Below are 27,215 nucleotides of genomic sequence, written 5' to 3'. Positions count from 1 at the left end.
TTTTTATTCCGTCTAGATAATCATGAAAATACCCTTAAAATATTAATAAATCGTTAATAAAAATATGAAATCTTGATTATTATGAAAAGATATAATTGGTAATTTGGTATAATAGTAATTAGTATACACTGTTATTTGACAGAGAACGATATTGATCATATTGTAATAATGCTTTAGTGCAACATCGAATAATACAAATATATATTTCTATTTTAAAAAAAAAATATTTATGAAAAATAATAATTATATGCTTTTGTTCTCTTTGAATACCAACCAAACCAAATATTATTAACAACATACTCAGAAATCAAATATAATCCCACAAGTTGTGTTGGGTAGACATACGACAGATGTTACTCCAATTTTGTAAAGATTTCTCGACTCAAGTAACACTTACGAATTCAAAAAGGAAATACGATAATGAAAAATCATGTTGAAAACACTAGCAACAACATAATATAGTAATCGAAGTTAAAGAAAATAACAGGTGATAATATAATCAAAAGAACAAGATATAATAGGAGAGTATAAGGAAACGGAAACTACCTACTAACATTTCACCATAAGTTTGATCGCCAAGTTCTCGATGTGTCATATCTTATCTAATCACCTTTCTCCGGCCTAAATATTATTAGTTTCAATAAATAAAATCAAAGGTACACCTGTTGCATCTTTGGCAAAAATGTTTGGCCGGCTGTTATGAGACAATCGCCCACAAAGCTTTAAATATCTAATCAGGCCCCCTCTCTGATTAAACTACTAAAAAAGAGATTTCAATAACATTCAACATTATCTTTCGGTTTAACACCACAAAATTCAAAAATCTTCTTTTAGAGAACTTACGAGTGAAGTAGTTCATCAATCACTATTAAGACTGTACGTTACAATTCTACGGGAGTTAATTAGAACCATAGACATTGTCTAAGTGAATGCATTTCAAATTTGTGTGGATATATGTATGTTAAAAGTGTACATTCATTGATTGCATCACAGGATTTTTTGTTGCTCTAGTTTTTTCTCTGTTTGAGAAGAAGATGGCTTCTTTCGCGATCGAGGACTTTGTTGGAAATGGATGTCTGCAGGGACTAGTTCCAATGCTGCTTGAGGAAGGGTGGGATGATGTACCAACATTGAAGATTATGAATGTAGATGATATGAATGAGCTGAACATGACTAAACGGCAAAAGGTTCTTATACTAAATTCGGTCTTCTTGTATATATCTAGAGAATATCATCTGTGTTGGCAGCTGAGTGATTCTTGTGTTTCCCTGAGGAAAAAAAAAACCATTTCTAAGAACATAATCATAAGAATTAAGTTGCAACAAAAGAAACAAGTGTTATGCAAGAAGTAGTAAATGCCGAGTTGATTTCTGAAATGGTGACTTTCTGAGATAATAACTATTAGTTGAGTGACCATCTGAGAAATCAACCTAGTAAATGCCTCTATTCCCATTTGAATGATTATTGCCGAAACAAACTTTGATTAGGAAGTTGTTAAGCTTGTTTTCTGCACATCTGAAAAATTATGGAAACAAATAAGCTATTCTTCTGATGATTGTATCTTTCCTACTCAAGGATGCACTGGAAATCAGGTCGTACCTGCATGATCGAGCTCTGATGCAATACGCAGATAAGTTTGAGGAGTCAGGGAATTCCCTTACTGAGCTTCAAAACTTAAGTACAGTAGATCTTACTTCAAAGTTTGGAATGAAAAGGGGCCATGTTGCCCGTTTTACAGACAGAACTGCAGCTTCTGGGGGAGATTCTTTGTCAGAAACCTATAACCTCCACATGAGGAGAAGAACCACCTCAACAAATGAGAGTCTTTACAGGAAGGATATTTCTCCAGTCACCTCCAGGAAGCTAAGTATGACAAGATCCCTTAGAAGAACCAAGACAGGTATATCCCTTGAACAATCAATGGCTGAGCTGGAAATTAAAGGTGGACATGTTTTTAAAGGAATTGTAGCTTCAATGCCCGATGAGCCTAGAGCATGTGGCTGTGTGCAGCCCACCCCAGTAGTTGAGACTGTTGCTCCTTATTCTTCCATAGAGAATATCTCAGTTCAGAAACTAACACCAGAGTACAAGATTGGAATGGAGCGTCTAGTGAAAAGAAAGACTGCTACGATGAAGGCTTCAAAGCTCTGGCGGGATAAACCAGCAGTGTTTGTATGCATCCGTCGCCCTGGGTAAAGCATCAAATCATTTCTCCAATTCACACCTATAATTTGTTAAATGTAGCTCAATTGTTGTGCTATGTATAGGATATAGGATATTACACATACTACAGTAAACAGGAAAAAGACACCACTTGCAAGAATTTTATGGGATTAAGTAAACTCAAGTCAATTTCTGCATAAAACTTCAAACAGAGTAGAAAATCCAATAATCTTTTTTATCCCACTAAATTATCATTCACTGATGAAGGATGCAACCTAGGAATGTTTTTTCCTTTAACAAACAAGGGGTATTTATGAACTGGAAACCATGGTCATATCAAAAAAGAAGAAAGGGGTATTTATATTTTATAAGAAAGAACATGAAATTAAATTTTTTTATCTATGAGCATGAATTACTCAGTCTCATACCAAAAAGACTATGGAAACAGGTGCATCATGTGCAGAGCTGAAGCCCACCAACTTTATGCAAGAAAACCAATATTTGATGCTTTGGGGGTTCAGTTATTTGCTGTTCTTCATGAGCAAATAGAATCAGAGGTAACTTTTTTCCACCTTTTTTTGTTGACATTTCTACGGAAGGACCTGGTTTATTATGCTGGGTTTTGTTATCCAGGTAAAGGATTTCTGGCCTCGATACTGGGGTGGTGTAGTCCTCTTTGACAAAAACATGGAATTTTATAAAGCTCTGGGAGGTGGGAATCTGCTAAAAGACAAGTTCATATCAGGTTTTCTATTGAATCCTCGAGCTATTTCAAATTATAGGCGAGCAAAAGCTATGGGGGTGGATCAAAATTTCAGGGGTGAAGGTGAGACAAAAGGAGGACTCTTCATTGTGGGCAAAGGAAAGAGTGGAATTGCTTATCAATTTATTGAAAGGAACTTTGGAGACTGGGCACCCCTTGCTGAAGTTATTGAAATCTGTCGCCGCTTACAGGTAATGTTTTCTGGCTTCTCTCGTAAGCTCATTCTACAATTCAATTGTACACCTATGTTTTAGTCTAATGAGCTTTTTTGCATATATTCTAGAATCCACAAGAAATTCAGTTAGAGTCTATCACATCGATACAACAAGAGGATTAGCTATGGTCATTGCTTCTATGGATCGAAGCCTTCCTATTTTTTGGATAATGAGATGGATCAAGCCCTCTTATCGAACAGCTAAAGAGAAGCAATGTCTCTTCTTAACTTCAAGATTTATGTTTCATTATCACAGTCCACAGTTGCTTCATTGTAGGAATATTTTCCTTTACGTTACTGGAATGTATTTGTGTTGAGTCAATTGAGTCAGGCTATGTATCTGTGTCCGTTCAATCACATAATGCAGAAATGTCAATCTGTAGACTGTACTTAGCTACTACACCAGATATTCCTTGCTAACATACGAACACATTGGGCAATGTTTATAACTTCATCTCATAAAATATATACAAAATGCAAAAGAAGGAAAATTCTCAAAATTCAGTAGATTTTCCTAACAGCAGAAAACAACTTCTTTGTACGAGATACAAAAAATCATATGCTACTCCTATTCAAAAGAAAATTACAGCAAGAAGCTAACTACATCATCCCCGTCCTCTTTTTCCATTGCACTATCTGAGCAAGGATCAAATTAGTCCTCTTTGACATTTGTTTCTTTGGTAAGTAACTTCCTAGCATAGAACTAATTTGATCCTTGCTTAGATAGTGCAATGGAAAAGAGGACGGGGATGATGTAGGACTAATTTTTAGTTACTCAGAAACCGCTAATTTAAGCTATTCTAATGATGTCCTGGAAATTTGCAACACCATAACTTTCTTTGTGTGGTGTAAGATGCACCTTGTTAAGCTGTTGTAGTTAATCACCGCTAATTTCTATTTTGGTGACTCTGAACTATTCCCACTACACTATTTAGATGATATCTGCAGAAGACCTTCACAATAACTTTTTTCTGGCATACTCGACTTCAGTTTCCTGTTTTGATGTGCAAACTCAAGTTAATTGATCATCTTGAGAGTTGAGCTTGAAAAGGTATGTTGGAAGTCAAAAGGGTTAAACCAGTCATGTATTAGAATGCTCTAGATTCGTTCCATGTTTAGGTTAAACGTATATAATATTCTTATAATTAAGAATCTTAGTACTTACAGAGGCAATATTCCTTATTTTATAGCTAACCTTATCTCATGTAGTCTAGACTAACGTTACTTTTAGTAGCTTAAACTTATAAGGAACATCTTATATATAGTCTACAAGTAAATCCGAGACAACTCCTCTTTTTGTCTATATTTCCACCCATATACAACAAAGTTTAACATGCAATTTGGAACTTTTGAATACTGATGTGTCTATGAATTGAAAGCTACAACAAAATATTGAAAACATACAAGGAGCTGTATTTCTTCAGTATAGTCAGCTATTTTAAGTTTAACTTACATTGTTAAGAGGATCAGTAGCCTCCTAAGTCAGATACTCCTCGTTTTAGGCTTGCATGCTGAGCTCCGAAGTGAAGTGCTTATGAAAACGGCTCCCCAGCCTTCTGAGTTGAACCATTAGATATACCACCAACATACATAGACAGGACCTCTCATGGGAGGCAAATGTATCCTTTCAAGAGAACCAGCGTGATTATTCCTTCCTCATATGATACATGTAACACTCCTCGTAACTGATTTGAAATTGTGGGAAAACTATCACCAGAAATCTCCACAAGAACATTTTCCATCCTTAAATAAATGAAATCTAACCGCATCTCTTACAAGAATTTCTCTTTGGGTGATCTTAGAAATGATTTTAGTTGCACTATGGCAGTCACCACACACCCTTAGGTTTTTTACCACTCTTATGGGGAGTCCAGGGGGGATAAAGATCAAGCCAAAGGCAATAGCAAGTCTCTCGCTGTGGTGGTTAAGCAATTTTATTTTATCAGACTCTTCAACTCTATGCATGACATGAGTTACGTCTGGTACATAACCCTCATCTATCATTTTAGCATTTAGCTTCTCCAGTTCTGCATATATTTGATCTGAAAATGGACTTGACTTGTCATCAGCAGAGAAAATGTGCACTCTGTTTTTATATTTGATCCAACTACATCCTGGCTCCTTCCTCACACCTTTATCTCTCATGGCCCTTCTTAATTGAGCCACTTCAGCCCAATTTTCTTTCGCAGCATACATACTTGTGAGCAAGACATAGCTGGCAGGATTTTCTGGATCAAGTTCCAAAAGGGACTCTGCTGCCCATTTGCCAATTTCCATGTTACCATGGGTTCTACATGAGCTCAACAGTGTAGCCCAACCAATTGAATCTGGGGTGCAAGGCATTTTCTGTATAAAATCTTTGGCTTCTACTAAACGCCCGGATCGACTAAATAGATCAATCATGCAAGTGTAATGATCAAGAATAGGCGTAATTCCATGTTCTTTCACCATTGATTCAAAATAAATTTTGCCTTTGTCCACAAGTCCTGCCCTACTGCAAGCAGAAAGAACCCCAACAAAAGTTACTCCATCTGGTTGAAGACCATGTTCCAGCATTTTCTCATACAAATCAATTGTTTCAGTGGCTTTTCCAAACTGAGCATATCCTGACACTAACGCTGTCCAAGAGACCTCGTCTTTAACAGACATCTCATCGAAAAGACTGTGAGAATCTTCTATGCTGCCACACTTACCATATAGGGTCACAAGTGCATTAGAAACAGTAATGAAAGATATCAAGCCTGACACTAATGCTCGACCATGAAACTGGGCTCCTTCTTCCAAGCTCGCCAGATTTGCACATGAGCTTATCACACTTCCTAAAGTAAAATCGTCTGGTTCAACTCCATTCCTTTGCATGTCGCAGAAAGCCTTAACAGCTTCTTCGCTAAAGCCATTCTGTCCATATCCAACGACCATTGCAGTCCATGAGACAATATTTTTGTTGGGCATTCTACTAAACGTGGACCCAGCATACTTGATGTTTCTACACTTTGAATACATGTCAACAAGGGCACTACCTACAAACACGTTCTCGCTGTGATAGGTTCTAACTATATAAGCATGAAGCTGTTTTCCTTCTTCGATAGCTTGGAGGCCTCCGCAAGCAGTCAAAATGCTCCCAAATGTGAATTGGTCAATCGGCAGCCCCTCTAACCTCATTCTCCTAAACAAGACAAGTGCTTCCCTGTCAAGACCATTTTGTGTTAACCCCGTTATCATCGTTGTCCAAGAAATGGAATCCTTCTCAGGCATATCTTGAAACAAACTTTTCGACTCTCTAACCATCCCAGACCTCAAAAACCCCATAATCATTGTATTATACATCACCACGTTTCTTTCTGGCAACTCATTGAAAACTTTTTCAGCCTCATAAATAAGCCCTGCTTTTGCATACATATCAACCAACGGACTACCCACGAAAACATACAACTCAAATCCCCATTTCACTATCTGCCCATGAATTTGCCTACTCATTCGAATCCAACCATTGTCCGAAGACAATATAAGCATCGTCGAAAACGTTATCCTATTCAAACTCATTCCCCCGTCTTCTAACATCAACTTATACGCCTCCAAAGCATCAATAGCTAAACCTCGAGATGCATACCCCGAAATAATCAAATTCCAAGACACCCCATCTCGCTTTGGCATCCGATTGAACACGTCTAGCATTCTCGAGATGTTTCCACACTTCGAATAAACAGAAAGAACGGTGTTCCATGAAAACTGGTTTGGTTGAGGTATTTCTTCAAACACTTGGCGTGCATACCCAGTGTTATTGAGTTTACTGTAAGCATTTATGAGATTGTTAAGCAAAAACGTTTCTGGGTTTGCTATGGTTTTGAGAATGAAGCAATGAAGCTTCTTGATTTGGTTCTGGTTTTGGGACTGACACCAAAGTTTGAGCATAGAACAGTAATGGTTGGAAATATGAGACATACTGTTCAAAAGAGAGGAATTGGCGGGTGGTTCAGTTTTATTTATAGTTTTTCCTTAACTCCCAATTTATGCGACGTTATTTGACTGGAATCTAATAAATATAAAAGAATCTTATAATGTTTGAACACTATTGTTAAAGTAAATAAAGAGAGGAAGTATTGAAATACTCTGAAGTTGATGTGAATCATTGATATTATTTTCGAATAATTGACATTCTATAAATTTTAGATCGATTTGAAACCTGATTTTCCACGAATCCATTTACGAGTCGTAACCATTCGCCCTGTCAACTCATAGATTGACGAATTTTTATATTTAGTATCATTTTAGCTTTTAAATGTTAATTTTATCCGTATGAAATAATTTATAGCAATGATTTATTTTAAATCATAAATTTTGAACATGTGTCTTAACTAAATGAATTATCTTTGATCCCAAGTTGATTTTTTTCATAATTGTGATGTCCGAGTCCCTTAATATACACATTATTATCCTTATATAAGTAGAGTTTGAAGAGAATAATGTACACTTATAGACAAACCTAAGTAAATTATTTTCAATAGACTACACAAAATAATTTTTTATTTATTTATTTTTGATAATTATGATATTTGGATCTATTCACACATATCTAGACCAATCCGATAGCCTGCTAACTCCACCAGCACAGGTTTTTATGAAAAAGAAGAATCATTCACCAACTTAAATAATATTAGAAATAATCATTAATGCTTCTATTATGATAGATTCTTTATATCACACACTTGGAGTATAACTCTTTCCTGAACTAAGTTAGCTCACGGAATGCTTTGTATATTGTGTTGGGTTCTAAAGGTGTGAACATGAAATGAAGGGTTGCGAAAGTCCTGAAGGTTGTGATTTTGTCGAAAGGCTATGAACTTTATGAAAAGTTGTATCTTTTCTAAAGGGTTGAAACCGTTTGAAAGGTTGTGCCTTTTCCAAAAGGTTGAAACCGTTTGAAAGGTTGTGCCTTTTCCAAAGGGTTGTGATATTTCTCAAAAGTTGTCTTATTTCCAAAGAGTTGCGACATTTATCCTTTGTTGGCTACAAATAGAGAGGTTTTCTCTCATTTTTCTACATCGAAGTCTTCCCTTCTCTTACATATATTTCTTACAAAACAAAATAGAAAATTGTGTCTGTGCGTGTAATCCGCTGCTGTCATTTTAAGTTTATTGAAATTATCGAAGTTTGAGGTACCGCTACTTCTTTAATGGTTAAACCGTTTTATCTTGGTAGAAATTAATCTGCAACCTCGGATACTTGAAGAAATTAACTTTCTCAAGGACACACAGTGAATTCTGTAAACTCGATAGTTTTTTGTATTTTTCTTTTCATCTTTTATTTTCTCGTTTTTCTAATCTGAATACATGAGATAACATACCGAGCTAAATATTTTTAAGTCTCAGAGTTATCATGCATGGCAAGTTTTCTGAGAATCAACCTTATAGCCAACAACATCAGATTCTGTGTATTACTTTGCAGTAACTGAACAGAGTTTCTAATGTAAATAATGCTTTGGAAGAAAAGGAGCATGTAAACTTCATTTACTTTTCCCAAGCCATACATTTTGCAAGTTCTTCAACATGGAATGAACAGGAAGAATATAAGCATTTCCGCAACGTAAGATTCAAGAATGTATCAACAAAACATTAGTTCTTGAACCTTCATTTGCTGTTGTTGATCTGAAGAACATCAATCTCGTGGAATGAATCATCACTCTCGTGCTACAAGCCGATTGTGTCGCTTATGAAAAGGAGGTGAATTCACTGTGTCAACAAATACGCGTTATGGATTTGCTGTACAGACTTACTGGGAACTCCTGGATGGGGCGTCTCGTGCAAATGTGAAATAAGAAGAGCTCTCGGTGCAACGCACTTCCCAGATAACATAATCAGTGCACCTTAATCTCCCAATAACAGGTAAAGTTAAGCATATTTGGTATCTATGATGAGTCATGGTTCTGCTTTCATTTGTCCTGCTGGTAGAGAACCTACAAACAGAGAATTATCAGGATTACTAGAGAAGATGCGAATTTATCATAGTAAAATCACGCAGGGGCATCAAATACCACTTAAATCTTGACTAGATGAAGGTACACTTGAATTTAACCCCATTTGGACAATATTATGTAGTTCATTATCCCATTCATTCGGTGCCTGGAGATCATGCAAATTAGCTCAAATGATTAGTAGACCGTCGACCAAGACTTGCTTATGCTACAATAGTTCAAGAACCACAAATGTTACCTGAGATGACGGATCCTTGTAGTCACCAGGCCCACAACTAGTAGTGGCTAAATGAGGATTGATGGCTCTACGAAATCCTTCACTAGGAAATCCATAACCAGGAAGACCAGATTGAAGCAGTCCAGCTTGCGGTGGATGTAAAGGAGAATATGCCATGGTCATATCAGGCGGAAAAGCGAGTGAGGATGAAGGACCTGCTCGAGACTGGAGGATCTGTGACAAAGGGAATTTTTTCATTCAAGCATTAGGTGGAATTCCAAAAATGCTCGTCTACACGTCATTCTCAGAAAAGTGAACTACTTACATCTTTTGCCAGGAGACCATCAATATCAAAATCAAGCCGCGGGTTTACTGTTGCAAGCTTCATTGAGAGGAACTGGAACAAAAAGGAGTCTAGTCATCCTCAAGTATATACTAGTGTGCATAAAACAAAATAGCAAACACATCTTAAGACCAATCAAGAGCTAGAGTTGACATATTTGTAACTCGAATGCATGAACAAAGAATTCCTCAAGACCACATTAACCAGGCACCAGGATAATCAAGCCAGCAATATGTGAAGCAATCAAATCATCACTAAATATTTTGAAAATTGAGCATTCCAAAGGAAAGAAGGGACCATTATTAATGTGAAGAGTACGATTGAAGAAAACGTGAGAAAGAAAATAAGTTGTTAATTTCTATACCTCAACCTGCCTTTGCAAAGACTGTACATAGTTAATGATTTCATCCAGCATCACAGCTTTGCCGGTGACCTGCAATCATCACCTCTTTCTCAAGTAACTAAAAACAGAAAGTGCCAAGTAAAATTTCTAATATATGCTATGTAGCATATGACTACTCAAATTTCTAATATAGGCTTCAGTATGTTGCTTGGACTCTCCAAAAATGTTGCTGCATCTATGTCAGATCCTCCAAAGATGCACTACTTTTGGAGGATCCGACACACACCCATCAGCATTTTATGACGAGTCCAAGCAACATCGCGCCTGCTACACTATACTAGATGGTTCCAATAACTACCAACCTTGTTGCAACCAGGCACAAGATCCTGAAGATACTTCATCCGTTCACTGATTTTCTCCCTCCTTATCTGTAATCAAAACACTCAAGTTAGTACCAAAACAAATCAAATATGAGATTTAATAACTTGGAAGCTTCTAATAGAAGTCTTACTCTTTCTGCAAGACTATGGCTATTTGTTGCCTGGCCTCTTCGAGCACGAACATGTATATATTCTTCTTTGGTTGGATCTGAAAACTGAGACCCCTGTTTACCATTCTTTCCACCAGGCTTGCTGGCAATTGGATTCAAGTTCTGTTCCCCTTTCTGAATTTCGGATGGTGGCTGCTGTGCTCCCTTCATTTGATCAGGTTCAGTATCCTGCCAAATGACAAGAACATTCAACAAGGGACTATCTTGTGAACAAACAATAATAACAACAACATATCACGTGCAGTCTAGGAGGGTTAAGTGTACACAGACCTTACCCTACCTCAGAGGTAGGGAGGCTGTTTCCCAATAGATGCTTAGCTCAAAAAAAAACAGTCCAAAGCAATTCAGAAAAAGAAATAACGGAAATACAAGAAACGACAGATAGTAACAAAAACAACAGATAGTTATCGAGTGAACGATCAAACGAAATATACTAATGATGTCCTACCTGACCACCTCTTTTCCTTTTCTTTGAGCCAATATTCTTTCCACAGGACTCCTCACCAGCACCCTCAGTTTCTTCTTGACGGCCACTACATCCTGCTTCATCAGACTCATTACCAGAGACTCCAGCAACTTCTTTTGCTTCATCCTGAGACTTAGCAACATTTTCACTCTTTTTCTCATTCTTGAGGGGACTTCTTTGTGTGTCCCTATGAGTTAAAGAAACATCCTTAGAACTTTCAGCCACATTACTCAAATGCTGCAGCTTCTGAGGTGATTTCAACCCATTATTTGCCAAAACCTCTTGAGGACCCTGCATTGATGACAATCCCCTATAATAAGGATTCATCGACGACTCGGGGATGCTAAAAGGGTTCATCATATCACCAAAGTTCCCTCCACTAAAGCAAGAAAACCTTGCAGCTCTTTCAATAAACCCCGAATCAGCCGGAAACTGAGCTAAGCTTTGCGGAAGCATCATCGGAACAGGAGGTAGAAACATACCCCCTTTCAACACTGCATTTGATGGAGTCCAATTAGGACCAAGTGTACTATCAACACCAGCTCTAAAAGGTCCTAAATCCATTTGAACACTAGCATCACAAAAGCCTAAATTTGATGAATTGGTGGTAGGCTGATCCCAAGTAGTAGGACAAAACGAATCCACCATTCCCATTGATGAATTAGTCAAATTACTCCCATTTAATTGCCATTCTGAAGAAACATTTGGTGACTGATAGTTCATTGACACTTCTTGATCATTCCTCTTTTCTGGTTCACTGTCATTCTTGATTTCTATATCCATATTTTTCCAAGTATAGAAAAAACTTAACCAAACTTCTTTTACCACAGCACTTGAGTATCAAGAAAACAACCTAAAACATTGAAATTCAACATGCTGGGAACTTAAAGTTTTCATCTTTATGCATTTAACTATCCTCAAGAAAGACCATACAACCAAACATGTGTTCAAACTATCCAAAAAAGCAAGACTTTTCAGGTGAACAAACTATGTCTACCAGAAGATTCACTCAAAACTAGAAAAGCCCCAAATATAAAAAGTCCATACAGAACAAGAAATAACAATCAATGCTTTCAAATTCACAAAAAAAGTCCCCACCCCACCTCCTTAATGTCCCAGAAAACACAAACCCATTTCAACAAAGAGCTCAAAAGAGCAGTAAATTGAACAAGTCATTAACTTGCAGCAACCATAAATGGCTCATTTAAAGTAAAAAACCCTAAGTCACAGTAAAGAACAGAACCCCCCCTCAAGATTTCTCAAACTGCTCAGACAGCTCTGAAATAGAGAAAAAAAAGAACACAGACTAAAAGTGGGGTGAGGAAGAAAAAAGATACCTTAGTTCAGATTGTGTACTAACTTTTGTTACTCTATTACACCATTCTTGAACAGCTTTTCTTTTTTTCTTTTACTGAAGGGAAAGGGATAAAAATCAATTCTTTAACTTTTTGGCTACTGCTTTTCTTTTTTTCTGAAAGAGTTTCGATAAAGTTTTGATGCAATTCATAAAGTTAGTATTTTCGTGATTTAGAGATCACACATTTGAGTTATTTCTCGTTGAAATTTAAATAATATTATACATAATAAGCTTGTGATTTAATTTCTTTTCTTAAATTCTACACATATGAAGAAGTTTAGCGCATGATTTTAACTTTTTATATTGATATAATATATAAATATATTATTTAAGACGTGCACAAGTATATATTTAAAACTTATATATAATTATACGTATCTTATATGATATAATATATATGTGAAATGTTATATACATACATGTATTTACTTAGTTAACTTTATGCTACGTAGAATAATACATGCAAAATGTTCGTAAAGTGCATACATTTACTTGTTTTATTTTACACAAATTTAAATATTTATTTTATACTTCCAATATTAAAAAGACATAAACATTAGTTAAGAGTAAATTTTAAACACATTAAAAATTTTATCTATTTTTTATATTTACGGGTAATTCATGAAAAAAGTTAAAACACCTTGTAAGCGATATAAATATAAAAATAAATTGTAAAAATAATATCGAGCTTTGATATAGATATTAAAATTGGAAATATTTGAAAGAAAAAGTAGAGTCAAAGGTCGAAAGAGAAGTTAGTGAAGAAATTAGTTAATTTGAGGGAATCGAAAAAGAAAGCTTTGTAACAAAAGGTCCCCTGCATTTATAGTCACGCTTGTTAAAAATAAAATTAAAATAAAAGAGCTGTTAATTAATCTTAATTTTTATGTATTCAAAGAAAACATAATTTTATGGAGTAAAAATGGAGAAATAATAATGAAAATATAAAATATTATAGAAGTTTTAGAGGGTGGTAAACATTTTTTTACTGATTTCATTTCATCATATATTTTTTCAAACTGAAAATTCAAAATTTGTAAAATGTGTTAAACATGCAATTTATTTTTAAAATAAGTAAAATTTCATAGTTGAAAGTGAAATTTCTCCCAAAATTGAATTTAAAGATTAGTTTTTTAAAACCTAAAAATATTTGAAGATTAAAATTTTAAGATTAATTAATAGGTAACTAAATATTTTAAAAGAATTGTTTACTTTTTAAATTTGTATTTATTTAAATAAAAATAAAGAGAATAATGAAGAAAAAAGTGAAACTTTTCCTTTTGTTTGTTTTTTTCTCTATCTTTTTTTTGTAGTACTTGTTTATTTTGTTTGTTTGTTTTAGCTATCTTGTGTATACTTTATAGACTACCCTATAGCATTATTTATTTGCCTTGTGATGTGTACCTTACTTTATGTCTATGATATTACTAGTATCATTATTTATATATTGAATATATATATATATACACATATAATTGTTAATATTTTCAATGTAGTTTATAAATATTTTCTAAAAAAAAAAAAGTAACATCAAAATTATTGTTTTGGCTATAGTTCTAATATTTATGGTGATAATCTTTTGTAAGAATTGTTTTTTATATGTGGGATCATAGATTTGAAGTTGATTTATAAAAGTAACATGTCAAATGTTTGGATTATAAGTTATCAACCAAGTAGAACATGTAAAAGAATATTCATTGTACTTTTTAGAATCATAATCATTAAAAAATTTGAAATTGAGCAAATTAAAGTGTGATTTAGCATAGAAAATGATGAGTTCATACAGATAGGAAAAATAAAAAGTATACATGTTACCTACATATAACTCTTCAATATAATATGTAGTTTTTTTTGTTTTTTTTGTTAAAATAATTGTGGTGATCTTAAAGTTTGAAAATTCATTTGCAAATATTTGAAAAATGAGAATAGAAGCATTAAAGAGTCTTAAAAATTAAATTTTTATAGATGTCAAGGAGTATGATTGAATATAGTTAAAATAAATTCACTTTTATCGTAAGGTCACTAAATGAAGTTGTTTATTTCTCTAAAATATTGACATGATAAGAGAATAGTTAAGATTAAAAAAAATAAAAAATTTAATTTGTTAAAAATACGCCGATAATAGAGTTTTATGACTTTTATCTTGCATTTTATATTAGCAATCGTAACATTATTTTTATAGTTTTTGTCCTCGGACTTTTTTTACTATTTTTTTTTATCTTTATACTTCAATTATCATATCATCTACTTGCAATTATTATTCAAAATGATTTGTCATATTTTTTATAGTATTTAATTCGTATGTAATAATTTTTTTACTTATGTTATTTCTATTTTCCATACTATTTTTCTTTAAATTTTACCTTTGATATCGAATCAAATTTGACTTAGTCAAAATAATAAATTTTGAATAGGTAATTTATAAAAGAATTTTAATGGGGACTTAATAAGCCAGCAACTGACATTGCCAACTCTTGACAGTCATTAATTATATCTTATACTTTAGTAATATGATAATTGCCTTCCCCTTTTCTATACCTAGATGGAAGAGCTTATAATATAATCTTTAATTAATTAAATTTGTTTAATTTGGTCAAAATACCGATGTTTATACTAGCTTGTTTTCACACACTTTTATGGCCACTTAAATTATTTCTAGAGTTGTACCTACACTAGATCTTTAATCTTTTTAATTTTGATAATTTCCATAGCTTATCAATGTTTCTAAATAACGTAAATTGCAACAGAACTAAAAAAAAATAGGGAAAAAATTCTAAAATATATATGAATTTTGACCGAAATCGTTATAACGATACCAAGTTTTGAAAAAGACCTTTTATCCCTCTGCGCTATTTAATAGTGTATTTTAAGGATATATATGTGTCACGTGGACATAAAAATATTGTATAATTATAAATAGTAATGTGTCCACGTGAGCACAAATATATCTTTAAAATAAACTATTAAATAAAGTTGTTAATATAGGCTCGTTGGGCTAGCATGGCCTAACTCGAGGTTTAATAGGGCTGGACTAAGATTTTTGTAGCCCATTTAAAAAAAAAAGATTTTTTTAATCCGATCTGAGTAAGCCTGCTGATTTGTAGAGCTTGAAAAATATTGGTAGGGCCACCCCGTGGGTCAAAATTTATTTGAAAATATAATATAATATTACAATTTAAAATTAAAGAAAGTCCAAACTCAAAACAATAAGATTAATATTTCTATTTAGATATTTGTATTAGTACTTGAAAAAAAGCTTAATAAATATTAGGGAAAATGCACAAGTACCCCCTCAACCTATGCCTGAAATCTCAGAGACGCACTTATACTATATTAAGGTTCTATTACCCCCTGAACTTATTTTATTAGTAATTTTCTACCCCTTTACGACCTACGTGGCACTAGCTTAAAAAAAATTCGATCGTCGTTGGGCCCACAAGATAGTGTCGCGTAGGCCAAAAAGGTCAGAAAATTATTAATAAAATAAGTTCAGGGGTAATAGAACCTTAGTATAGTATAAGTGTGTCTCTGAGATTTCGGTCATAGATTGAGGGTGTACTTGTGCATTATCCCTAAATATTATAAAAATAATTTTATTTGTTGATTTGATTAACAAGTAGTAACATTAACATCATGCAATATTGTTTTGTCGATATTTATGATAATATTTTTAAATTATAATTTTTAATATAATTTAATAATTATAAAAAAATATAATTGTTAAAAGGTGAGCTGGCCCGGCAAGTCTATAACCCACGTAGTTGTAGGTTGGGTCAACCGTTGTCTGATCCATACAAAAATGAGCTAGCTCGGCCTGATCCGTAAAATACCAAAGCCTGTGTGGATTGGCCCGAATAGAATGGATTAACCCATATTGATAGCTCTACTATTAAATAGTGCATGAGTTAAAAGATTCTCACAAAGCAATTTCGACCAAACTCAAAATATTTTTTAGATCCCTTTTCCAAAAATATACTAGGAATACTTCTATTTTACTTAATCTGAATTAATAGAAATCACAATTTCATGATTAAATATAAGATTAATTAATTATAATTTAGCGATAAGGGTTTAGACTAATACATGTATGATTCGTCATATCAAAATGATATAAATATTCAATATGAATAAATTTTGTCATTAAACAATCCAAATGTGTAGATTAAGACATGTATCATATCTAAATTATATAAATATCGAGTACGAATAAAATTTTAACCATCATTTATATATAAGTACTAGTGGGTTTCTTATTTTTTTAAAAAGTATGAATTAAAAATTTTTCAATATTCCATGAGACAAAGTACAATACATTCGTTACGTTAACTTTTACCTTAAAAGTTCTGTTTTTTAAATATTTATTTTCCCATTTTACTACGCCAACTCTTGATTATTTTAATTTTTTTGCATGAATTTTTCTAGGTTATAAGAATTCAGGACTCCAACTTGCAAATTAAACTTATCATGTTAGTTAGAATTTAGAAGCACTCCAAATGAAACTTCAATAAAAACTACTAAAATTTCCTTCCGTACGATCTCATCGAATAAACGACTTATAATGAAATATAAACAAGATATTAAAACATGATATATTCTAAGGCATTACATTGATAAATCATAAATTTTTATATTCTTCTTATAAATATATATTAGCAGTTACAAATTTTCAAACGCATAATTTTAATTATAACTCACCAGTCAACCACGACAGTAACTAGTTATTCTTTAATATAATTCTTTTACCTGATACGAATAATCTCTTTATGCGCATAATGAGTGTTCTTCGTAAGCTCATTTACAATAAAGGGTTTATTTTTTTTACAAAATCAAAATGATTTTTTTTTTTGAAACTTTTTAAAATCTAACATGTTGATCAAACTCGAGCTAAGATTTGAAAATTGTAAGGAAAAAAAAAAGACATTGATTGATTGAATATAGCTGGCAAGAGGCAATGGGGTTGTAGATTATAAGCAAACGGTCAAACTTGGCAGATCTTCAATTTACCACTTGATTCTCTATGTTGTTTTTTACTCAAAAGTGAAATTCATCCGCGTGGGATATAAAATATAATAATTTTAGATATAAAATATAAAATTATTTTATCTTATGTTTAATTAGATATCTGGGGTCTATGTCAATTAAAAGGATAAAAGTCGATTAAAATTTTTTATCAAAGCCGGGGGATTTCTTCGATCTTCAAAAAAATGACTTTGTAAGTTTCAGTATGAATAATGATATTGTATTGATCGGGAATAATTATAATTTTATAATTATATATTCTGTCAATGATGAGATAAAATAATTCTATATGTACATGATGATTGATGAAATAACTTATCGCATCATAATTTATTTTAAAATAATTAATTTCACGATAACTTTGATATTAAATTGAAGAAAGTTGATTCATATTTAAAATTGTCCACCCTATTAATAAATGAGAAATTAAACTTCATAAATAGTTATAATTCAATCATAAAATATAGCTACATTGAATTATTTTTTTTTACAATATTGTAAATTCTAAATGATAATAATAATAATAATAATAATAAGCTACATTACTGTTGATGGACTGTCGATATTTCTTTCTCTTATATGTCATTATTATTAGTTGGCCTTGGGACTTGAAATCACAAAGACCTAAAACATTAGTATTAGAATAATTGAATGAATCTCTTTCACACTTTGCTTTATAAAATTTCTATAGTTACTAATACTCTATGAATAATCTAAGAAAGTAACATTATATTAAAACAATAAAAGGGACAGTGTGAGAGGTGAAAATGATTTGTATTGATTAGGTTAGTTTTACTAGGTGTTATCAAGTGGAGAGCCAAGTGTATATATATTATATACATTTTTAATAAAACGTTTTTGGTTCAAGTCTTCAATCTTGACAAAGAGAAAATCTTGTGAGAAACGTCACCCACGAATGAATCGTGCGTTACGTGATTCAAATTTAATCAGGACTTTAATATGAACAACAAAAATCGAATGAAAAAATTAATTATTTTTAAAAAAAAATTGTGTTTTTTATATTTTAAAAATAAATCTTATATAACTTATACACATGCATGATGCAACAATCCAAGAACAAAATCCCATCAAAGAATAGGCCAAGTAAGGAAGTTAGATGAAAACTCATTACAATATTATATTACTATAATTATATATATTAAGATTCCTTAATAATCTTTCTCATATTTTTATAAAACCTAGAAGATGGGTATTCAACCAATGATGTACCAACACGTGTAAATGCTATGCACATCAATTAGTTGTTGCCGTACAAGTAAAATAAATTGTAAACAATTTTACAAATATTAAATCTTAAACTATGGTATAAGAGTAAAGGTTGGTATGGCTCTTCTTTTGGGAAAAAACTAACATAATGAAGCAAACAAAAATCTTATTATGAACATAATAATAATATACTATAAAGGAAAAATTAAATAACAAATTGATTCAAAATATCCTAAATGTGAGCTTGAAAATTCTTTAATACAATATTCAATAAAGTTCGATTGGATCTATGTCCTAATACACACGTAAAAAGAAAATGTTTTACCATATATCGCCTTTCAGCTTTGGCACCCTATCATCAAAAGTTTTACGTTTTCTTCTACCTAATTTTGGGTCACATTATGAACTTTTTGGGTCGGGGTCTTCGTACTCATCAAAGTTTAAGATATAAAAATCGATAATGTGTAAGTATACATAATAAAAAAATTTTTATACCTATAATATTATTATGAACTTGTTGATTCGAAATTTTAAATTTTGTAGCAATGTTAGTAAAGTGAAGCTTGTCATAACTTTAATCAATTAAAGGTTGCACGTCTAGAGTGTTTGAATTATGTCAATAATTATGCTAAGTTAAAGAAAAGGTATAGAACATTGAGCTTATTGTAAAAATAAAATTAAAATTGAATCAATCGTACTATTAATATTTAATTGTGTATGAACACAATATTATATATTATACACTTTTTAATGGTCAAACCGACTTTAATACAGCTATTGGTCAATGTTTTTCCTTACAAATTGTTCTTTGCAAATCAATTTTTAACTTATTATTAAATTAAAAATTAGAGAAAATAAAAATTAAAATTAGAGACATATAGGTAATTAGTATGAAATCTGTAAGGGAAAGTTGAATAAGATCTTGTAATTAGCTGGTCTGACAAAAAATTAGGTGTCCCTCAGAAAAAGAAAACCATAAGATTATGATATATCGATTAAAATAGAGTAGCGTAGTATACTAAATTTTTATTTTGCATAAAATTTGAGACAAAGGTCTACTACAAGAGGCTGTTTTCATTTTTTAATCTCGTAACCTGCTGATCACATGATATTAACTTTATCATTTACGTTAAGGCTCTTCTTTCTGATATTGACTAGAGATGTGATAATAAATCTTAAAGGAAAAGATCATTTAAGATTGTGGTGTGTAAGACAACATTCTTTCATTCTAAATTTAAAAAATTGTGAGTTCGAGTATTAACAACGATAAAAATAATCCTACTAGTAAAATTTTCTCAAATAAACGATTATTATTTAATACATGAATATGAATTAATCAGAACTTCAAAATAAATATCTAACGCGAAGTATAAATTAAAAAGAATATTTGATATATCCTACACCTTTTCCTTTTTAGTTGTTGCTAATGATGAATTCCATGCAAAAATTATGACACAAATCATGATTGATATTGTTATATGATTGTATCCTAACTCTATATAGCTCCCTTTTGGCCAAACCTAATTTAAAAAAGGAAAACAAAAAAATTGGTCAATAAATTTGGCTATTTGATCAAAATAATATTTTGTTTTTAAAATATTTTTATCTTTTTAATTTTAAAACCATTTGACTGAAAAAAGATATCAATGTATTTTTAAAAAGTCGAATATATTTTTAGGTGAGAAACTTTTTTTTAAAAGGTAAATGTACCTTAAAAGAGTCTCACGTTGAAATAGAAGAAGAAAGACATGAAGAACTTGTAACTAAGGTATATCACATATTACATGATATACACATTTTTTAATTCAATTACATCGTAGCCCGATAAACAAATCCATGCATGTATCAAACAATAATTGTGAAACGGAAAAATTGTATGAAATAGTAAACTATTAACTCAAATTAAATGATATAGTCATAGTTTATTTTATTTGTAATTCGCAGCAAACGTCTTTTTTTTTTGCCATCTGATTTGATATACAATTAGCCATTTTCAGTATACAATTAGTCATTTTATACATTTCGGTATAAAATGTGTTTGTGTTTGTATAAAGCGAGAAAAAAGTGTATATACAAATACAAATACATTTATTTTTATTTTATACACTTATAATTATACAAATACAGATCTTAGTATACAAATACAATATATAAACGAATTTATACAAAACTGAACAATTTATATAAAATTGGATGTATATAGCGAATTATACAAATTAAAAATTCCATAATAAATATAAAATTTTCATGAATTATAATTATGTCAACTATAATTATAACATACAAATATAATTTTTATATTTGTTATACGTGAAAGTGTCTTCAATAGAATAAGCAACCCATCTGTTTTTTGGCTATGCAATTTATGGGCCATTAACCACTTCCATGTCAAGACCCAATAGAAATTAACAATGACAATTAAACTATTTCAAAAAAAAAAACTTTTCTAATATTAAGAATATATTTGAAAATAATTGTTAATGATAATCTTGAATTCCTAAGGTAATGCCTATTTGGGACAATTTATTTTGAACCATAAAATAAGCATTCACATAAATATATATGTTATATATTTATTTTGAACCATAAAATAAGCATTCACATAAATATATATGTTATGTATTTATAGTGTTAATGTTAATATTTATAAGCATAAGGTATAATTAAACATTTTCATTGTGTATTACTTTTTATTTCAAATTATTTGTCGTAATTTATAAATATAATTGTCTCAAATTATTTATCAGTTTAGAAGTTTAAGACAATTAATTATTTATTTCTCATTTTTCATATGTTATTGTTTTTGAGGACTGCAACACCTCAATAATGAAGTGATGTTACAATTGTTTGAATACTACTAAAATTAAAATGATTATAAAGTGTTCTTATTCTTAATAGCTCATGAACAAGATCGCCTAAAGAACGACCCAATAACATTGAAGACTCGAGGTAGAGAAAATGAAATTGTTGGTTCTCTCACGACGGGAGTATTTGTCAGGTAAAAAGGGATGAGGATCTTAGTGGAAGAGTGTCAGGATTAGAAAATTCTAAACGATAAAACGTGTATATAAGAAGTAAGCTTTGGGCTTTGTCTGAAATGAGCCCCCATTTATAATTTTGTTCATTTTATGTTATTAGATTTGGACATTAGGCTCAAATGAGTTTTGTATTTGATAATTCAAAACTCCTTTGGGCCTATAGCCCAAATCTAATAACACAAAATACACAAATTTAAAAGGAAGGCCCATTTCAGACAAAGTCCGAAGCCCACTCTCTATATAAAGGTTCCTATAATTTAGGGTTTCCTAATCTGTGTCTCTCCCTCTAAGATGTTCATCAACTTCTTCAGAATAAAGCTCTTACCGTGGAAGAATCAACAACTTTGCTTCCTCTTGCTCTATTATTTACTCCTCATTTTTCATACGTTATTGTTCTTGAAGACTACAAACACCTCAATGATGAAGTGATGTTACAATTGTTCAAATACTAATAAAATTAAAATGATTATAATCTTCTTCTAATTAATATGTTTTAAGAAATGTGTAAAAGGAAATCACAATGGAGAAAGAAGATTAGAGTATCCTTACTCTTGATAGATCATGAACAAAATCACCTAAAGAACAACTCAACAATTGACGACCCAAAGCAGGAGGAAGCAAAAATGTTGGTACTTCTACGACGAGAGTATTTGTCAGATGAAAAAGATGACGAGCTTAGTGAGAGAGTAGCGGATTAGGAAACTCTAAACTATAGGAACATGTATATATACAGAAAGTTTCCAACTTTGTTTAAAATGAACTTCCCTTTTATATTTGTTCATTTTGTGTTATTGGATTCGTACAATAGACCCAAATGAGTTTTGTATTTGATTATTCAGCAAATCAAATACAAAACTAATTTGGGCCTTTCCCCAAATCAATAACACAAAATGAATAAATTAAAAAGGAAGGCTTATTTCAAATAAAGCTCGAAACTTACTCCCTATTTACACGTTCCTATAGTTTAGAGTTTCCTAATCCGCCACTCTCTCACTAAAATTTCATTTCTTCCACCTAAAAATGTTCCTGTCATGGAAGAACTAACAATTTTTCTTCCTCGTGCTCTAGGTAACCAATTTTGTTGAGTTGTTCTTTAGCCAGTCTTGTCATTATATATCAAGAGTAAAGATACTCTAATTTCTATGTCTTTTTTTTCTTTAATTATGTTGTTTGATCCGTTCTTTTTCATAGTTTTGTTCTCTGATATAGTGAATCTTATCTTTTGTATGAGTCTCGTCTAACAAAAGATATCTTAAAAACTAGGTTAATGATCACCCTTTCTATGTATTTAAGAGGTGAACACTGACCCAATGTTTACGATATCTTCTATTAGACAAGACCTAAAGTAACGGGCAAGATTCACTATACCAGAGAATTGACACAACTGTAGAGAATAAAGGATCAGACAGCACAATTGAAAGGAAAATGAGATTGTAATATCCTTACTCTTGATAGATGAGAACAAGATTGCAGAAAAACAACTCGATATTATTATCTCTTTGAAGCAAATTTCTATATTCTTTGAACAAGATCGCCTAAAGAACAATTCAACAACATTGAAGACTCAGAGCAGAGAAAGCGAAAATATTGGTTCTTTTCACGACGGAAGTATTTTTCAAGTAAAAGGGAATGAAGAGCTTAGTGGGATAGGGGTGGATTAGGAAACTTTAAACGATAGAAACATGTATATAGGGAGTAAGCTTTGGGCTTTGTCTGAAATGAGGCCCCCTTTATAATTTTGTTCATTTTATGTTATTAGATTTGGATAGTATGCCCAAATGAGTTTTGTATTTGATAATTCAACAAATCAAATAAAAACTCATTTGGGCCTATTACCCAAATCTAATAACACAAAATAAACAAATTAAAAAGGAAAGCCCATTTAAGACAAAGCCCGAAGCTTACTCCCTATATACAGTAGTTTAAGGTTTCCTAATTAACGTCTCTCCCACTAAGATCTCCATCCCTTTCTCCTGAAAAATACTCCCACCGTGAAAGAATCAACAACTGTGCTTCCTCTTACTCAATTATTTATTACTCATTTTTCATACGTTATTGTTCTTGAAGACTACAAACACCTCAATGATGAAGTGATTTTACAATTGTTCAAATACTAATAAAATTAAAATGATTATAATCTTCTTCTAATTAATATGTTTTAAGAAATGTGTAAAAGAAAATCACAACGGAGAAAGGAGATCAGAGTATCCTTACTCTTGATAGCTGATGAACAAAATCGCCTAAAGAACAATTCAACAATTGAAGACCTAAAGTAGGAGGAAGCAAAAAAGTTGGTTCTTCCACGACGAGAGAATTTGTAAGATAAAATAGACACGAACTTAGTGACAGTGGCGGATTAGGAAACTCTAAACTATAGGAACATGTATACAGAGAGAAAGTTTCCTACTTTGTCTAAAATGAGCCTCCCTTTTATATTCGTTAATTTTGTGTTATTGGATTCAAACAATAGACCCAAATGACTTTTGTACTTGATTTGCTCTATTTGATAATTTAGCAAATCAAATGCAAAACTCATTAACACAAAATGAATAAATTAAAAAGGTAGACCGATTTCAAATAAATCTTGAAACTTACTCCCCATTTACACGTTCCTATAATTTACGATTTTCTAATCCACCCTCTCCCACTAAACTCTTCATTTCTTCCAACTAAAAATGCTCCTGCCATGGAAGACAAACAATTTTTCTTCCTCATGCTCTTAGTAATCAATGTTTTTGAATTGTTCTTTAGGCGGTCTTGTCATCATCTATCAAGAGTGAAAATACTCTAATCTCTATTTCTTTTTTTTTTCTCTTTTAATTCTGTTGTCTGGTCCCTTCTTTCTTATAGTTGTGTTCTCTGATATAGTGGATCTTACCCTTTGTATCTTAAATACTAGGTTAATGACCACCCCTTCTATGTATTTAAGAGGTGAACACTCAGTGTTTAAGATATCTTCCATTAGACAAAATCTAGAATAATGGGCAAGATTCACTATATACAGAGAATTAACACAAATGTAAAGAACAAAGGACCAGACAACACGGTTAAAAGAAAAAATGAGATTGTAATATACTTACTCTTGATAGATGAGAACAAGATTGCAGAAAAACAACTCGACAATATTAACTCTTTGATAGCAAAATTCTATATTTGAAGTATAATTTTCTAAATTAGCTTATACTTTAACAACCAACAAAAAAGGACTCGACCTAATGAGAGCATCTGGTGGCAAGATAAAACTATTGAACCTGGAGGAAATGTACTTTATCATCAACGAAGGATAATGGTGCAAAGCTTCCCATGTACCTTGTCACAAACTACCTACGGGAAAACACAAATCAGAAAGCAGAAAAACAAGTCAGAAGATGCAAATAGTAAATAAGGATAAACACACCAAAATGAGCAGGTTCTCCATGATTAGCCAAGATTCGAAAAAAAGTAGAAACACTTCAAACCCATGGAACCTGAGAACACAACTATAAAAAGGGGAGACCGTCAGTAACAAGAAGGAAGAGAAAACTAAAAATTTTGAGTTCTTACTCTTGTTAGGTGAATCAACGGCAGACAAGGTGACTAACATCATTGATCATGCTGATAACCCAAAGCAAGAGAAGACAGAGGCAAATATTAGTCCAAGGAGGAAGCATAGCTAAGCAGAAATTTAAGAAAGAACAAAAGGTAAAAGTATGATAGCGGCGCGAAAAAAAGGGGAAAAGAAAATGATAGGGGATCGATTAGAAAACCCTACATCACAATAATATATAGGTCAGGATAAAGAGAAGAATGGGCCAAGAGTTAATAATTTATTTGTTTTTTTTTTCGTATTGGGCTAGTGAGGGGTGGGCTTTGCATGTGAAGGTGTACGAGAATGTAACTGTTACATTATTTTTTGGGAAAATTTCATATATGACAAACGGATGTTATGAAATTACATTCAATGGGTATAGTTTACATAATTACATTCCATGGGTATATTTTAGTTTGTTAGGTGACTCTAAATTTGTATAAAACATTTTTTCAGATTAAATTTATACAAAAAAGTTATTTTTCAATAAATGGTAACAGTAGCACAAAAGATGCTAACAATAAATTCACATAATCCCATGATTTAAGCAAAACATTCTAAATCATATATTTCCCTCAAAAAAAGAATTCTAAAGCTATAGAAAGACAATAACAGTTCAAAATCAAATATTTTTTTTATTTTTTTTAGATAAATCTATGAAACACACACACAAAGATATATTTATATATAAATTGATTATATTGTATATATTTGCGAAATTGTATTTAATTTTTATACAATATTTGTGTGTAATTGATTTTGTGTTTTAAACCGTATATGACCATCATATATTTTTTTAATTTTTTTGGGTAATCTATTTGTATAAAATATTTTATTATGTTCCTATTTTATTTTTTTTGTATAATTCTAGGAGTTTGTATAATGTACAATAATTTTGGTATATATATTATAGTTATATATGTGCATCTGTGATTTCATGTTTTTTTTTTAAATATTAATGATCAAACTGATTGTATATAATATTCATTTGTTAATTGTATATATAGTAAGCTTGAAATATGTTTCTATATTTGAGGGTGTAACGTTTATATATACAATATTTTATTATGTTGATAATTTTTTGTATATATCGACGAATTTGTATAATGTATTATAATATTATAGAGTGATTTTAACAAATTTCTTAATACAAAATTAAATAATTGTATACAAATAGCTATTGCCTCATAAGACTTTGTATATGTTACCTTAATATACAACCCGCTATATACCTAACTTTAGTAATTGATATTCAACTAATAGAATATACAATTACGAACTGTTTCACAATACCTTGTATATATTAACTTAATATACAAATCACTATATACATAACTTTGTAATTTGTATATAAATTACACTACCTGATGTTCTCGATATTCTTCAGATTTGTCCAGTTCTGATGAGACAAATTCAATCTCTTCTGAATCAATGTTTATGACTTTTCTCTTACTTCCACCTTCAACAATTTTAATGCCGCTAGATTTCGCGTTGTTGATGACTTTATGAATTGCCATTGGGTCATTTTTTTTCATTGATCTCAATTCTTCAATAGATTGTTCAACTTAAACTTGTTTATGTTTTGCCATATACCCTACATTAACCTAGAATCCTGAGTTAACCCAATTGAAACGAGGGTGGATTATCAACAACATTGACATGCAATGACATACCTCTCGTAATTCTCATACATGGACAGAAATTAACTATTCTGATTTTGAAAGACTTGTAATCTGATAAGTAATAAAGATTTTTTAAAAAAAAATATGAAAAAACTAACAATCATACTACATATACAATTGTTATAGAAGGAATCAAGAAAAAAATATTGAAAGCCATGAATTTGGCGGTTACCTACGAAAAGCGGAAGAACATCAGAGATAGAAGGTCAAAATTTTTTCAATGGAAATTCAAATTAAAAGAGAAGAGTAATTTTAGGAAAATATATGGAATGAAAATAGGAGAGATAAATTTAA

At 31.4% G+C, this 27,215-nt stretch overlaps 3 protein-coding genes across 6 annotated transcripts; 1 reads left to right on the top strand and 2 right to left on the bottom strand.

Moving 5' to 3' along the window:
* The first annotated feature begins 791 nt into the window (after positions 1–791).
* Positions 792–3,570, top strand: LOC101255791 (uncharacterized). Its single transcript, XM_004239394.5, has 5 exons — positions 792–1,187; positions 1,576–2,192; positions 2,612–2,720; positions 2,797–3,117; positions 3,210–3,570. Exons 1-5 carry the CDS (start codon positions 1,035–1,037, stop codon positions 3,261–3,263), a joined length of 1,254 nt encoding a protein of 417 aa, XP_004239442.2. The 5' UTR covers positions 792–1,034; the 3' UTR covers positions 3,264–3,570.
* LOC104647316 (putative pentatricopeptide repeat-containing protein At1g68930) lies at positions 816–7,395 on the bottom strand. 3 transcript variants are annotated; one of them, XM_069297819.1, is made up of 4 exons: positions 4,594–7,395; positions 1,600–2,224; positions 1,431–1,515; positions 816–1,268 (listed from the first exon to the last, which is right to left on the bottom strand). In XM_069297819.1, the coding sequence occupies exon 1, from the start codon at positions 7,080–7,082 to the stop codon at positions 4,851–4,853; it is 2,232 nt and encodes a 743-aa protein (XP_069153920.1). In that variant the 5' UTR covers positions 7,083–7,395; the 3' UTR covers positions 816–1,268; positions 1,431–1,515; positions 1,600–2,224; positions 4,594–4,850. The 3 variants fall into 3 exon arrangements, with proteins under 3 accessions (XP_069153920.1, XP_069153922.1, XP_069153921.1); XM_069297821.1 differs by having other exon boundaries at positions 1,600–2,188; XM_069297820.1 differs by lacking the exon at positions 1,431–1,515.
* Positions 7,396–8,617: 1,222 nt separating this feature from the next.
* Positions 8,618–12,494, bottom strand: LOC101254201 (transcription factor bHLH49). 2 transcript variants are annotated; one of them, XM_019214099.3, is made up of 9 exons: positions 12,368–12,494; positions 11,013–11,883; positions 10,526–10,732; positions 10,377–10,442; positions 10,036–10,104; positions 9,654–9,725; positions 9,350–9,562; positions 9,172–9,259; positions 8,618–9,093 (listed from the first exon to the last, which is right to left on the bottom strand). In XM_019214099.3, exons 2-9 carry the CDS (start codon positions 11,811–11,813, stop codon positions 9,056–9,058), a joined length of 1,554 nt encoding a protein of 517 aa, XP_019069644.1. In that variant the 5' UTR covers positions 11,814–11,883; positions 12,368–12,494; the 3' UTR covers positions 8,618–9,055. The 2 variants fall into 2 exon arrangements, with proteins under 2 accessions (XP_019069644.1, XP_004239006.1); XM_004238958.5 differs by having other exon boundaries at positions 11,013–12,420.
* Positions 12,495–27,215: the final 14,721 nt, after the last annotated feature.

The sequence above is a fragment of the Solanum lycopersicum genome, chromosome 5, assembly GCF_036512215.1.
Source record: "Solanum lycopersicum chromosome 5, SLM_r2.1".
Classification (NCBI taxonomy): Eukaryota; Viridiplantae; Streptophyta; class Magnoliopsida; order Solanales; family Solanaceae; genus Solanum; species Solanum lycopersicum.
Note: the sequence above shows the minus strand (reverse complement) of the source record. Positions and strands in the feature narration are given on the sequence as shown.